This window comes from Bos indicus x Bos taurus, chromosome 14 (genome assembly GCF_003369695.1).
Source record: "Bos indicus x Bos taurus breed Angus x Brahman F1 hybrid chromosome 14, Bos_hybrid_MaternalHap_v2.0, whole genome shotgun sequence".
Taxonomy (NCBI): Eukaryota; Metazoa; Chordata; class Mammalia; order Artiodactyla; family Bovidae; genus Bos; species Bos indicus x Bos taurus.
The window spans coordinates 72,642,242-72,658,037 of record NC_040089.1 but is presented as its reverse complement, the minus strand read 5'-3'; the positions used below and the strand labels follow the sequence as shown (position 1 = coordinate 72,658,037).

The 15,796-nt window shown below is 40.5% G+C and overlaps 1 protein-coding gene across 8 annotated transcripts in view; it reads right to left on the bottom strand.

Annotated features, from left to right (window-relative positions):
* Positions 1-15,796, bottom strand: part of RUNX1T1 (RUNX1 translocation partner 1) — a 155,755-nt gene that overhangs the window by 59,816 nt on the left and 80,143 nt on the right. For all 8 annotated transcript variants that reach the window (XM_027561578.1, XM_027561576.1, XM_027561575.1 and 5 more), the window contains 2 exons: positions 4,389-4,526; positions 2,377-2,618 (listed from right to left, as the gene is read on the bottom strand). In XM_027561578.1, the coding sequence (XP_027417379.1) occupies positions 2,377-2,618; positions 4,389-4,526 (380 nt within the window). The remainder of the gene's footprint in view (positions 1-2,376; positions 2,619-4,388; positions 4,527-15,796) is intronic.

The window sequence follows — 15,796 nt, the reverse complement described above, 5'->3', positions numbered from 1 at the left end:
AGCACAACTGTGAACTTCAGTCTCAGCTTTTTCAACTGTTCAGTTATCCTCACACCCGACAAGATTAGGTATTTGTGACCTAAGGACTTTAGAACAGTGCTCCACCTACTTTTCAAGGCAAGTTCCTTTTCCTTTCATGATAGAGTATGGGGGCATCAAGTTCTAAGGTTTTTATACCTCCAGACTTGAAGCATCTTCTCTTGAAACTATGAATAAACACTAACTTCCTATCTGTAACAACAAGGATCAGAGAATACATTTTTTTAATCTTTCATTTTGTTTCTATGGCTCCATTTTCCTAAAGCCCATGCCCGTTGTGTTTGCACGTTTAAACAGTTCTTATAACACTTTTCTTGCTGCTAAGTCACTTCAGTCATGTCCGACTCTGTGCGACCCCATAAATGGCAGCCCACAAGGCTCCCCCATCCCTGGGATTCTCCAGGCAAGAATACTGGAGTGGGTTGCCATTTCCTTCTCCAGTGCATGAAAATGAGAAGTGAAAGTGAAGTCGTTCAGTCGTGTCTGACTCTTTGAGACCCCATGGACTGCAGCCCACCAGGCTCCTCCGTCCATGGGATTTTCCAGGCAAGAGTACTGGAGTGGAGTGCCATTGCCTTCTCCAATAACACTTTTCTTAACTCCATCTAAATAACAGCATCTGATTCATTATGATTACTACCTGAGTTCAAATCATAGGGCTGTCAGTCACTACCAATTGGGTGGCCTAGAATAGTTTTCTTCTATAAACCTCAGTTTCCCCACATGTAAAATGTATATAAATAAAATGATGTGTCAAAGCCTGCAGTCAAATGCTCAAAGCAAAATTCATTCTCTGTTCATTCATCATTTGACAAATGTTCACTGCCTGCCTAGCATTATTAATGTCTTTCTCTAACTTATCTCCAAAAAGATAAATATCTTAAGTACTACCCTCAAAAGCATTGCACTTAATAAGTGGGAAGAAAGCTACTTAAAGCTATCAAATTTTTATATATTTCAAGTTACAGAAAGCATGGTTAAAGAACCTATCAGATTTAAAAAGCAGTTTTCAAAAAGACATTTTTTTTTTTAACTAGTAACAAACACGACAACACAATTACTGTTTTTGGATTTACTTTGTGGTTCTACGATGTAAGTTACTTATGTGTCAAAAAGACTTTGTACAAAACTCAAGAATAAATAAAAAGGAAAAGGTAAATACTGACAAAAGTAAGTGCCTATGCTGACACACTTATGTCAAAACTGCCTTCCTGTCACAGAGGAATACAAGGTGCTGCTGATGGATTCTGGAATATGTGAAAGCTGCTTGTTTTTAAAGTGTGAAGGAGAGGGAGGTAAGGGTTAAAAATTGAATTGTAACATCTCTGTCAAATGTGAGATACCATGATCTGAAGCAAGTCTACTGCAGTAGCCGCTCACCCAGACTTTTAGAACTTCTTTTGTAAAACACACTGGTATGGGTTGGCCCATGATAAGTCTATGTAATAAAACAAATGAAATCATCATCCTAAATGAAAATTCTTATTTATAAAGAAAATCACAGGACATGTAAAAGTGATTTAGAATGCAAAATAAAAAAAGAAATATGTTCCAATTTCCAGTGTGACAATGGACACACTGTAGTATAATGTGCCCAAATCAACACTTCTATTCTCAAACTAATGGTTTATGTAATTCTACCTGTAACAACAACAAAAAAAAAGAATGGTTACAAAGGGTTAAGGGATGAAGAAATCAGGGTATTATTGTTTTATATGTACAATTTCAGTTTGGGGTGATGAGAAAGTTCTGGAAATGCACAGTAGTGATGGTTATACCACAATGCGGATGTACTTAATGCCACTGAACTGCACACCCAGAAATGGTTAAAATGGTAAATGTTATGCTACATGCATTCCCCCCCGCCCCCGACACACACACAAAATTTACTGTTACTAGTCTTAAAAATGAAAACATAAAAGAATAACGTGTTACTTGTTATAAATTCTTGCTCATCTAAGCTGCTAATAAAAATTCCCCAAAGCAACGAAGTTAAAATAGGCACCCCATTACATTAAGCAAACCACTAACATAACAAAAATATTTTGCCATTGTAGAAGTACCTTAACCACGCCAGGAGGATATACCTATTAAATTTTATGCACATACACAATTACGGCCAAGATAACGATAAATCTGTATAACCACAGCCAAACGGTAAAAGAAATCACGCTGGGGGTCAATACGTAATGCAGACCTGAAACCCTTGTTCCTACAGAATTAGACTTGCACGCAATACCCGGTGTGGAAACAAAAGGGCTGCGAGAACGCAACCTGTGCTTGGAGTCTCCCCACCCTCCCGCTTCCCCCAGGTTGGGCCGCGTTCCGTTGGCTTACCACCAGGCCTAGGACGAGGGTGCGGACTCGCTCTCCTATCTCTGGCGAAATGTCATTGCCAAACTGCTGCAAGGTAGTGAGGAACCGTTTCAGCTTGCTGAGCTGCCTGGCGCCGCAGGCTGGGGGCAGCTGTTGATTAGCCAGAGACGAGGAGGAAGAGGAGGAAGGCCCGTTGCTGAAGCCGTTGGGCGGCGACGGAGCGCCATTCAAGGCAGTGGGCGAATGGCTCGAGCCATTGGTTACTGTCGAAGGGCGCAAAATCAGAAAGAAGGAGAAAACGAATAAAACAGGTCAACAAGAAAATCACAACTAAGGGTCCTTCCCTTCCAATCTGGGGACCTTGAGCCATTTCAAAGCTGCGGGGTGTTTGGTGAGATGCTTTGACGTCACAGGGTGGCCAGGGGCTCGGGTGCTCCGTGACTCCAGGGGTGGACCCCTCGCCCTGCAGGAAGACAGTCTGCACAGAAGCTGGTAATCAATGGCGGCTGGCTGGGGCGCAGGGCCAGCCCTGCCTCCCAAGCACGCATATGCCAGCCACCTGAAACGCTTCAAACACAGAACAAACAGCATTTTGGATGTCAGCTTCTTGTCACAGGCTTACATCAATGTAACAGAACTATTCCTTTCTAAACGGCTCCCCGAGAGAAAGTGTACATTTGGTGGAGACTAAATTTATCACTGGACATTTTTAATCATGTTTTGTACACACAACTGACAGCTGTGTTTATAGAAAGAGTACTTTCAAGTTTTAACCTTATACCACCCAATTAGAAGGCTATTTTCTCCCCCTCATATTTCTTAACCACTTCTTTAAGGAAAACACAAATTTTATGTAAGAAGCCAAAATGGATATGGTAATTATTGAAGTTATTTCTAGAAACCAAAAGGGACATCTCAATCCAACTAATAGCATGAATAGGCGGTAACTCGGTGAACTCACTCGATAAAATTTACTTGAACATCAAGGTAATAATCTGTAAGAACTAGGGTAGAAAAATTTACACATTTCTCACCAAAGAAACTATTGACTTTATCATGGTAGATCTTTATCAAACCCATCTTTGAAATATAATTTTGATAAATGACCTCCATTGATAGTTTGAAGATGTTTTAAGTACCTTATCATTCTTAGAAGTTTCAAGAAAATAAAATGATCTTGTCCCAAGTGAGGACCAGAGCTACCTGTCAAGAAATGATATCTCACTAGGCCCTCTCACAGCAGGCATACGCCTATCACTGTGAGTCTGGGTAAAAACAAACCAAATGCAAGCTGACAGGGTTACAACTTGGCAATGTTGCAGCCCCCTGCTCCTTACATGTTTGGAAAGGCCTTTTAAATGGCAGTGCAATCGTTCATAAACAGCCTGGATATCTCTTTTGCTGATTCCTTATACACCCACAGATCTATTTTTGCTTATTAGTTATTTTTCATTCACATATAGATTTCAGGGCGCATGGTCTGTAAATATTAGTTTCACAAATCTTTGATGATAGTTTGACCAGGATTTTCAGATCGATGAAAACAAAGCTCATCCCTACTAAAACATACAGGAATGAAAGGGAAGTTGGTATTCTGTCAGAATGGTCTGTCCTTTCCAAGACTGACACAAAACGCCGTACACTCCACTGGTTCAGAACACAAGTCCTGAGCCAAGCTGAAATGGAATAAACGTTTAATAAATGTCTCACAGGTTCAACACAAGAAAGATGCTCCTTATTTCAAAAAGGTTTCTGCATGCTTTGGTTGCATAAAACAATCCCCCTTTTAACTTAAGAATGTAGATTTTAACATTATTTGTAAATAATGGAAGAAAGTGGTATTAGAAGATCAGAAGGAACCTGGAAATAATTGCAGCCTAGTAACATGTTCCAAGTCAAAAGGAGCAAGCTAAAATGGGATCTTAATTTATGCATAAGACATTATGCTGGATCTTCTTGTCCCTTGATTTTTATTTGCAGAAAACAAGATTAATTTGAACTTGAAAACAGAAAACGCAGAAACGTCTACTTACACGTCGTTGGTGTAAATGAACTCGTTCTGGGAGCCCCTTGAGTTGTTGGGGGAGGTGGCATGGTGGGAGGAGTCAGCCTGGATGGGGTCTTCACATCCACAGGTGAGTCTGGCATCGTGGAGTGCTTCTCGGTACGATCTGGAGGACGCCACCACGATCATGTTATTTGACTCTTTAAGCACCTCGGGGTTTTCTTTTTTTTAGCACCTCGGTTTTATCAGTGGGGCTCATCTTTTTTTACAAGCAAGGTAACAGAAGAAACCTAGCATCTTCTGTCAATAAAATAGGTCTATCTACTGAGGCTTAAATCAAGACTTTATCATGCAAACCCCATCTGAAGAAGGTGTAGCACAGATGGCAGGACCTCATTTCTAACTGGGTAATTTTACATCCTATTGTTATTTCTGGCTTGGGCAGATGCTACCTTTGGTAGTGTTATATGCAACAGCACAACTTCACTTGAAGCTGAAGCCAACATAGCAAGATGTAAAAAATAGATGAGGAAGTGGGCCGGTAATGAAGCCCTCAGGCAGCTCAGAAAGTACACAAATCTGAGGCTCTGTTATGCAGGTGGGATCCTGTTAGACGCTGATGTTCTGCGATAGCTCTTTCTGTAATACTTGCCATCCCCTTTCCATGCTTAGTTTTCCAGTCTAATAGATGAAGCAGGCTATGTCTCCTGGTCATAACCTCTCACTTCATTTTTTTTTTTTCTGCCCTGTTTGAAAAATCACCACTACATAAATGTCACACAATGAAGTTATTATTGACTTAGAATTTATGAGTTTATGATCCACCATTTAAAAAATATGTAACCAATACTTCAACCAACAATCTCTGGCAGAGTAAGAATGGAAAAATAGCAAACTGAGAACTCAAAAGAACTAAAGACCCTCCTAATATTTTTTTATGAGTATGTGACAGGGAGAAATTCCCTGACTACCCAATAAGGTACTTCAGAACTTTTATACTAAGTGTATTTTTCTCTTGCAATTTTAAACTTCTCAATCTAATCTACTCAGAGAAACAGATCTCCAGTAAAAAAAAAAAAAAAAAAAGGGTGTTTGCTTTTTTTTTTAAGATGCAATTTTCTACCAAATATGTGTACACATGCACACATACCCCCAAAAATGTTTCTGAAGTGCCTCTTGCAGCCTGAGGCACAGATATCTACCAATTAGACTTTTTGAAAAGTAAAATAATATAGACTATTCATAAGAATGGGTCTCTTAAAACATCAATATGATCACCATAGTGAAAAACGCTCAAAATTACTTGTCAATTATTAAAATGAAAAGCTCAAATTATTACTATGACAATTCCAAATCGACCTCACCTTTATTCAAAGCAATTTTGTTAAGACTTGGGATGCAACAGAACATAACATTTGAAAGCTGAAATAGCACAGATACCACATAAGGGAAGGTGTAATAAAAGAATCAAAGTAATCACCATTCTAATAAAGAGTATTTTGAAAGATGAATCAGTGAACAGTAAGTACCAGGATCTCTATTTCTTCGTCTCTACTGCTGGCTGAATAACAATGACTATTCCCTATAGTGAATAAGTGTTCCGAGTGGAATGATGGTGAAATACATGGAGAGCACCTCTACCTTTATCTTATTATTAAAAACTTGTCCTCATATGCTATTCCAGAGCGTCTTACAACCAGTGCCAGTGAATACCTTATTCTAGAGAAAAGTAGAAGTTAGGCAGGCTCAAAACTACTTCTTTGATAGTTAAATTCATTGCACAGTCTACTCACCTCAACCAACCTCAGCAACAAGGGAATAAATAGCTTTCCACTTATGCTGCAGCTTAGGGAAGAGGTACAGCAGCGAATACAAGTCTCCCTAAATAAAGGCAAATATTTCTCTCTTGCCAAGGAAGGAAGGATAAAGGCAGGCTTGCCAGAGTCGGCTGGGAGATAACAGTGGGAACTGCTGGTCCATCTGGTTTGCATTCTGCTAACACTCACACAGAGCTGTTAGCGAAGGCAGTCCAGACCCACAGATTTGAAGCACGTGGTGGCACAGAGAAAGGAAGGGGGGGGGAGGGGAAGTGGGAATAACAGAAAATAAATAAATAAACATAGCAAGCAAGAGAAGGGAAGACGAGAAAGAGGGAACACAACGAGAAGGCAGGGAGAAAGGGGCCCGAGGTTACAGTGGACAGCTTCAGCATCCCTCCAGGCAGAGCCTTGGGAGGAAGTCACAGGGGACAGCTTCAGCACCCGGAAAGGCTGAGCCTTGGCAGACACGGGCCCTGCCTCACCTTGATGCAATTCCTGAGCAAGATCTAAACTTGAGGATATATCCTACACCCACTTTTTACTACTCCTTCTCCAACAGCCCGCGCTAAGAAAAAAGGGGATAATGAACTATCAAGCTGACAATGGGTTTCCTCTTCAGACTCTTTTAAGATAAAACTTGCGTTTGTCTTCTGCCCAGTTTTAGAAAACTTTTGATACATTCGCAATTTTAATCTGAAGGCCTTTCGAATACCTGTCTTGGTCCACTTATGTAACATGATTCCTATGCAGAATTTAACCATAATGACAGCAGTAATTATTATAAAAGGTAGATGAACAACTCTTTTTTTTTTAATTTCTGAAATGTCATCATTTTAGGAGCAATAAGCACTAAGCCAGTGAAGAGCCAAACACACCACTTCTAACAGTAATATACACACTTTCACCAGAATGTATGTACATGTGTATGTGTATTTAGGATTTTGACATCGGCCACATTTCTGTGATGGTTAGTTTCACTCTGATGAAAAGGAGTTCCAACCCAGAGGTCCTACAAACTTTGACAAAGTGGGACCATATGTAACTCATTCTGTGCTGTTCACTGCAGTCAATCCAGAATTGAGATAGATGGTGAAATAACCAGCCAGGCCTAAGCCATACATACACACACAAAAACCCTCTGGAGCAGAGAGATGCAAGTAAACTCAGAAAATGTGTTTTAACTATGCTGAGTTCTGTTGCATTTGCTTTGGATTATTTTTTAAAAAAACATTCTGAAATATATATTCTTGAAATTTCTATAGCAAACAGTAAAAGAGCTATGATTCAATCATAGAAGTATTTGATTCCATTTCAAATTAGAGGATATAGTAAAACCAATATTAAGCTATAATATTTCTTAAGCAGTTTTCTAAGTCTATGAAAATTATATTGTTCTTGTATGTAATTTCTATTTTTAGTTGCTATGGGGGAAAGCTGACATTTATTGACACAAAATGATAAACCCAAAGAGAAAGAAAGAAAAAAGTTATCAGATCAGTAAATTATGTATTTTATAAAAGAATCACCTACCTTAATGATTCACACCATTTCTAAACAACATCTTCCCTATATGGTAAGTTTTCAACTCACATGGCAAATATCCAGCACATATGTACCAAAGATGCCTGATGCATGGAAGGAAATGTGGTATATATAAATACATTACTGATAGCATTTCAATACCCAGTTCAATGTCAGGGCCCTCTAGAAGTGGTATGTTTTCCATTTCCTTTTTTGTTGTTGTTATTTTATGTGAAAAGGTATGGCATAATCCGCCATGGCACTTATTTTGCTTTTAGTTAGTTCAAATAGTTCCAGATGTGTTTTTCAAGTATGAAGAACAGGCATTCTACATTCCCCTTGTTTACATACCACTCTAGAGATGATTGGTGTAAAAGAGTTCAGTATTGGTATAATGAGTGGTATAACATTTTCTATCAGAGTTCATCACGTCAGTTTTAAAAGAAGAAATATCTGTTTCACAGGTGTTATGGACCGAGGAACTTTTCGGTCAATTAGTAGTTAGTTCAGAGTTAGTCTTATCTGGGTATTAGTTAAGAAAGCTACAAGGCACGCACCAAAGAGGATTAAGCCCAAGTGGAACCAAAGACCAAGGTACTACTAAATGGAAAGGCAGGAGGAAAAAGCTGGCACAGAGTTTAATTTTTATTTCTCTGGAAAATGTACCAAATACGGTTCTGACAATGGAGCCATTTAGTGCTTCCAGTGGACTGGGTGTGAGATGTTACAAGCAATTGTCTGCAGACTCGAAAGGTAGCCGTTCCAGCCTCTACAACACCAACACCTCATTTCCTTGATAAACACCTCTGGCAACACTCATTCCTGCTCAGAACCCTTCAACAATGCTTAAGAATAAAAGTCAAATGCTAACATTTCAGCCGGATGCAATTATACAGTGGGAAGGATATTTATTAACAGCGATAACAGAACTTCCAAGTTAAGACAGACGTGGTTGCAAATGTAGACTCTCGACCATTAGCAGTGAGCCTTCAGGCAAGTGAGTTACTCTGAGTGAGTTACTCTTCCCTGGCGGCTCAGCTGGAAAAGAATCCACCTGCAATGCGGGAGACCTGGGTTTGATCCCTGGGATGGGAAGATCCCCTGGAGAAGGGAATGGCTACCCATCCAGTATCCTGGCCTGGAGAATTCCATCGACTGTATAGTCCAAGGGGTTGCAAAGAGTTGGACATGACTGAGCGACTTTCACTTCCACTTTCTGTTTCCTTTTCAGTCCCTCTTAAGAACGGGGATGCGATCCTCTGCTGCGACAGGACCCCACCACAGTGCCTACTCGTATCAGGCACCAACTTGTGTGAGCGTCTTCTCTTTGGCCTTCCTCTCCATGATCCATTTATGGCTTTATTTCCAATGCCTTTTCCCAATTGTATGCTCTGCCTATGTAGGGCACCTTGACATTACTCCTTGACTTTTCTGCCTTTCTTTATAGAGCTTTTGTTTCCTTTATCTAGAACATGTCCCATCTTGTACATTACTTACTGCTCATTATGGATTCCACATCCTCTTAAAGCTTTCCCCAGCTGCCCTACATATCAACAGTATCAGGCTTCCTCTACATCTCTCTTAGCATTTATTATAGCCTATCTGTACAACATCTGTATATGTGACTCTGTATTATACACTCAAACACCCCAACCAGTGATAATACTGACAGTAAGCAGTGAAGTGTTAGTCGCTCAGTCGTGTCTGACTCTGTGGACTGTAGCCCGCCAGGCTCCTCCGTCCATGGGATTCTCCAGGCAAGAATACTGGAGTGGGTTGCCACTTCCTTCTCCAAGGGATCTTCACCACCCAGGGATCGAAGCCAGTTCTCCTACATTGCAGACAGATTCTTTACCATCTGAACTAACAGGGAAGTACAGTAAGCAACTTGATAGCAATTTAAGTGCCTCCTTAGGAAGACGTTTAAAAAATAAACACAACCATGGCTTTCATCACTACTCAGGTGGCGCTAAGGATAAAGAACTTGCCTTTCAATGCAGGAGACATAAGAGAGGCAGGATCAATCCCTGGGTAGGGAAGATCCCCTAGGAAGGGTAAGGGAACCTACGCCAGCCTGAAGAATTCCGTGGACAGAGGAGTCTGGTGGACTTTGGTCCATAGGGTCGCAAAGAGTCAGACACAATTGAAGCTACTTAGCATGCACGCATAGCTTTCACAAGAAGGAATGTTAATTCATAACTTTTACAAACCCAGTCCCTATATTATGGCCAGTTTAAAGACAACAACCCTAATTCCATGGCAAAAGACAAACACAGAATCATCAACAGCATATAAATACATGAGAAAATGGAATGCAGGTAATAAGTAAAGATTACAAAAATCCAAAATTCAGTTCAACTGTGCCACCACCTTACGTAGACAAAGTGTAAGGATGACCTGTTACCTCATGTCTTACCATGTGTTATGTGAAGATATTTATTTCTGATATTCAAATCTGATCTGACCTATTATCTAGTTTAAATCCATTGGGAATGTCCCACTGACCGCAGAATAAAATATAAGCTCTTTAGCTTACCTTATGTCACAGATAGTGCTGAGTTCCTTCTCATCAGCCCTTATCCCGGTCTTCCCCGCGGAAGAGCCCCAATTTTGTTCAGATACACAATTCTTAGGGGCAGATTCTGCTTGTTTTATATTACTCAGGTTATCACATTCCCCTTATCAGCAACAGGTTTCAGAAGTGAGAGCTGTGCTCCAATTATGGACAATGGGTCATGAAGGGAGGCCTATAGAAAAGGTTCTAAGAAAGACTTCCTAACCCATCAAAGAGAAGCCAAAGCAGAAAATACCCCTTTTTCTTCTGTCTGAAAGTGATTCTTTCACTTCTTTGGAGTTTACTTTTCTTATTTATAAAATTCAGCATCTTGGAATACATGACCTCAAGGATCTTTTGAAAACTCTAATATTCTCCAATTTCTTTCTCCACATGTGGCTCATGATAATCTCAAACAAAAAAGAGACTACTCAGAGAAAATGTATTGACAATAAAGTGACCACCAGACTTCCTCTGTTTACATAAACTTCTATGTCCACAAGACTCTGCCTGAACAGAAATCTTTTCCCAGAAATATTAAATATCTAGCTCTTGTTTTTAAATACGATTTTCAATTCTCATTACTAAATCTCTGTCAATGATTTGGTCACAAAATAACTGTACAAATGTCCAAATTCCTCTGTTTAAACTATCATCAAAACACTCATTTTCAAAGCTCAGGTTCTTGAAAGCGTCATCTACACTCACTTTCCTTATTTCCTTTTCCTCCTTACATGTACTTGGAGTAGACACCTATAAGACCCCTGCCTAGAAAGTTTCCCTCCCAGCACAGGGACGTGGCACGCCCTCTAATCTCATAGCTACCTTGGGAGTCACCATGTTCTTTGATGACTTCATACCCCAGCTACCAGCGGCTGGCCCAGGCACAGCACTTAGTCTGAGATGGGCCATCTCAGGAAAGAAAATAACTCCAATCCAGAGGCGAAAATCACACAGTCTGCTGCCTTTCATGTCCAGAAAGCAGGTGTGTGTTGGAAAAGAAGGCAGCAGGCGGGAAGAGACCAAGAAATGACAAGAGATTATCCTGATGGTGCCTCACAGGAAATGTGCTCATTCTACTGGATTCTAGCTGCATCTCTAAAATTCCTATAATTTGGATCTTCCAAACATTCCTAGTCAATCAGCCCCTCCTTTACCTAAATCTTAATTTGAGCTGACTTTTTACTTGCAACCAAAGAATCCTGAGTAAAATAACCCTGGACTATAGCATCAATGTATTCTCCTCCTACTGAAACTTCTAAATTGTCTCTTATTAATCCAAGAAACACCTGTACCATTTATCTGGCATCTTTGTATCAGCTGATACTGTACACCACTTCCTTCTTCACGAAACATACTGTCCTCTGGACTCCATTATTCTAACATTCTCCTCATTTTTCTCAGGCCTCCCTGCATGTTCTTTCTCAGTCTCTTTTAAAAGTTCACTCTTTGACATCCCTATGATAACTACTCTATTTCCCCACAGTGTTCCTCTTCAAACTTTCACTCTATACCTTTTCCTTAGTGACTTCATTGGTGCTGTGATAGTCACACCATGGCCATTATGTGGATGACTTGTACATGTAACTCTAGCACTAATATCCCTTCCAGTCCTAGAACCAAATATCTAGAATGCTACTCACTTCAAGAGGCTGAATTCAAACCTTTATAAAACTATCCTCTCACCTTGCCTAAGCGACACTCCATTGAATGGACTTTCTGATCTGACAGTTCATCTCTGATCCATTCTCCAAATCACATCCAAAGACCTTTTATAATGTTAAGCATAAAGTCCTTGTGTCTTACTAGGATGCAGAAAGACAGAGCTTTGTGACTTATCTGGCTCCCATGTCCCCCCAGCCACCTCTGAACTCTTTCCTGAATTACTACGGCCTCTGAAAGCCCCTGGGTCACACAGGGTTCCACTGCACCGCATCCCTTACCTGACATACTCTTCACTCCACCACTGTCTGCTTAAGTCCACCACTCCTTTAAAACTCCATCTGGGTCTCACCTCAGCTAGTGCGTGCTAAGTCACTTCAGTCATGTCCGACTCCATGCGACCCCATGGACTGTAGCCCACCAGGCTCCTCTGTCCATGGGATTCTCCAGGCAAGAGTTCTGGAGTGCGTTGTCATGCCCTCAGCCATGGGATCTTCCTGGCCCAGGAATCGAACCCACATCTCTTACATCTGCGCAGGCAAATGAGTTCTTTACCTCTTTGTCACTTGGGATGCCCCAGCACAACTCTCCTATCCTGGGCTGTCCCAAAAACTACCCTATATTTCCATATTTCACTCTCTAGATCATCTTATGGCACTGATTGCATTTTATTTAGAACCACGGTCAGTCTCTTCCACTAAACTGTAGTTTATTTAAAGGAAATTATGATGACATATTATTTGTTTTTATAGCCACAGTGCTTGACACATAAAAGGTGCTCAATAAATATTGTAAATGAATATATATTGCTATAAGGCCATGATGCAGGCAGATGGGATAGGGTGTCCTCAGAGGAAAAGAACCAGATGTAGCTTTTTGACATAAGAGAAGCCATTTTAGGCCTAAGCCCTTTTGTGACCTAAGCCTAGACATGATGTTTGTCCCTGAACAGGTCTCAGTGGTAAATGATCTTCAGGGAACAAAGAAATGCAGAACAGAGGAAAAGCAGTCAAGAAGCGACAGTTCAGCAATAAATCAGAGTCCCAGCTGTTCCTCAAGGGATACACATAACCATGTGATACACATCTCGGAGTTATTCTACGGGAACTAAGACTTCCATCCTGGTAAGGATGGTAGCTACAGTTTAAGACACCCGAACCTAAGGAAAGATGATTCTGACCCTCGTGACTTCAGTCAATTAAAGCTTGGATTCTGTCAACCTCTGCCCCAAGTCTATGCTGAGTTTTTAAAAATATTCCTTTACTTATTTGGCCGCAGTGGGTCTTCGTTGTACCACCCTGGCTCTTCACTGCGGAGCGCAGGCTTCTCTCTAGCTCCAGACGCAGTCATTGCAGCACAGCATGTGGGATCTCAGCTCCCTAAGCAGGGATCAAACCCATATCCCCTGCATTGAAAAGCGGGTTCTTAACCACTGGACCATCAGGGAAGTTCCTTAATGTTGAATTCTTCTCTGTTCCAGTCCTTCATGAATATGCATGTAGCTTAAAATTCCCCCAATTTTGCTATTCGGGGAGACACTGCTTTGGAAAAGATCGCTAGTGTTCTCCTTACTTGCTGCAAGTAATAAATCCTTCCTTCTCCTGGTTGTATCTTTTGCAATACCCACCAAGAGGGGAACCCAGTTTTCAGGTAAGAATAAGGCATGCCTTTAGTCACAACTTTGAAATACTAGAACTTTCAAGAAACATGACAAATTTAAGATACAATCTTCTACACCTTTTATCCATCCTTAAAAAGTCCTAAAAAGAGTATCTACACTCTGAAAACATTAAGTAACGAAAGATAAATCTTTGAATTGGATTACTGAGTTTACCAGTTTTAAAATATCTTTCAGTAATCACAATATATTTCCTAAAGCCTTTATATTAGAAAAGGAGATGTGTAAGGCAATTTATACACATGACATAGTCTCCAAAGGCTCCCTTTTTTTTTTACAATAATAGTAACAGTATAGTCATGTATCATACACATATATATTCAAAAAAAAGGCAAAATATATTATGAACTCAAACCAATTTTTATCGTATTTCAAAGTTTTTCTGTTCTTGTCTATGGATGGTAGAATTATAGATTAGTTTTAGTTTCTTTCTGTTATCTTTCTTTTATTTAAATGTTATGCAATAAATATGTTTTATTTTTACAAGGGAAAAAAAAAAATCCCACAAAAACCCTTAGGATAAGTCAACTAAAATCAAGTAATTAGGCACTACACCAAATTCCCTGCATGCTTTAATCTTATTTTAAAATCTCACTATGAAAAAGTACTACAAAGTTGCCCGTCTTCTAAAAGGGAACTGAGGACAAGAGGAGATAATCTGTTTGAGGTTACAAGCTAGAACTTACTCCAGGCGTTCTCAGAGTTCACTATCATCTACAACTACTGCTATTTCATACAAGATCTGGAGTTTTATACAAGAATCTGTCTTGCTATTTTCTACAAGAAACATTCAGTAAATATTATATCTAGAGTTAGCATTATACTGGAACTGCACCTTCTGAAACTACCGTACTAGTCACTATAAAGAAGGCTGAGCGCCGAAGAATTGATGCTTTTGAACTGTGGTGTTGGAGAAGACTCTTGAGAGTCCCTTGGACTCCAAGGAGATCTAACCAGTCCATCCTAAAGGAGATCAGTCCTGGGTGTTTATTGGAAGGACTATGTTGAAGCTGAAACTCCAATACTTTGGCTACCTGATGCGAAGAACTGACTCATTAGAAAAGACCCTGATGCTGGGAAAGATTGAAGGCAGGAGGAGAAGGGGATGACAGAGGATGAGATGACTGGATGGCATCACTGACTCGATGGACCTGAGTCTGAGTGAACTCCGGGAGTTGGTGATGGACAGGGAGGCCTGGTGTGCTGTGATTCATGGGGTCGCAAAGAATCAGACACAACTGAGCAACTGAACTGAACTGAACTGAGTCACATGTAGCCATTGAAAATTTAATTAATTAAAAGTAAATAAAATTTAAAATTTAATTCCTCAGTCACACTAGTCACATTCAAGTGTTCAACAGCCATGGTGGCATGGCTACCATATTAGAAAGCTCAGTTACAGAGTATTTCAGTCACCACAGAAGGACAAGGCAGGGCTCAAAGAAACAGCTCTGAAATGTTACCCTAAGAAACAAAAGCTCTGCAATAGGAGGCCATGGAGGTGACATGTAGCCTTAAAGTGTGGGGACTAGGGGAAGGAAGGAGAGCCTTTGGTCTCATCCGAAACACCTCCCAGTCCCATTCAGATCTTTCCTTGATTTATAGGTTGAACTCCAGCTTATGATCTTGTCTGATGGTTAAAAGGAAAAAAATGTTTGAAACCTAGTGACTAAGTAAAGTGAGCTTTGAGGAAGCAGGAGGAGAAATCATGCTCAGTCCAGGTAATCAGTCAACAATGGGGTAACTATGTTCAGGAGAACGAGGCCACGAGTTCGTCCTGGAACAAGCCGGTTAGCAGCTGCGTTAGCAGCTGGTCCAGAAACTGGGATGACTACCTGAAGTAGGACATCAAGGCATTGAAAGAGCATGAGGTGGGATGCAAGATGAAAAAAGAATGACTAAATCACGATTTCTAGTAAAATACTTCAAACATTTCTGGGTCATCTCTTACAGGGACAATGCATCTCCTTGCCCTTCCTCTAGAGTGCTTCAGTAGCTCCTGCTTGATACGTTCATCCTGTTTCTGAAGTTTCCCTAGTCACAGTGTCAGCTTCACAAACGCAGAAATTCTGACTGATTTTGTTACCTACAGCTTCCACAGCCAGAGAAGGCAATGGCACCCCACTCCAGTATTCTTGCCTGGAGAATCCCATGGACAGAGGAGCCTGGTGGGCTGTAGTCCATGGGGTCGCTAAGAGTCG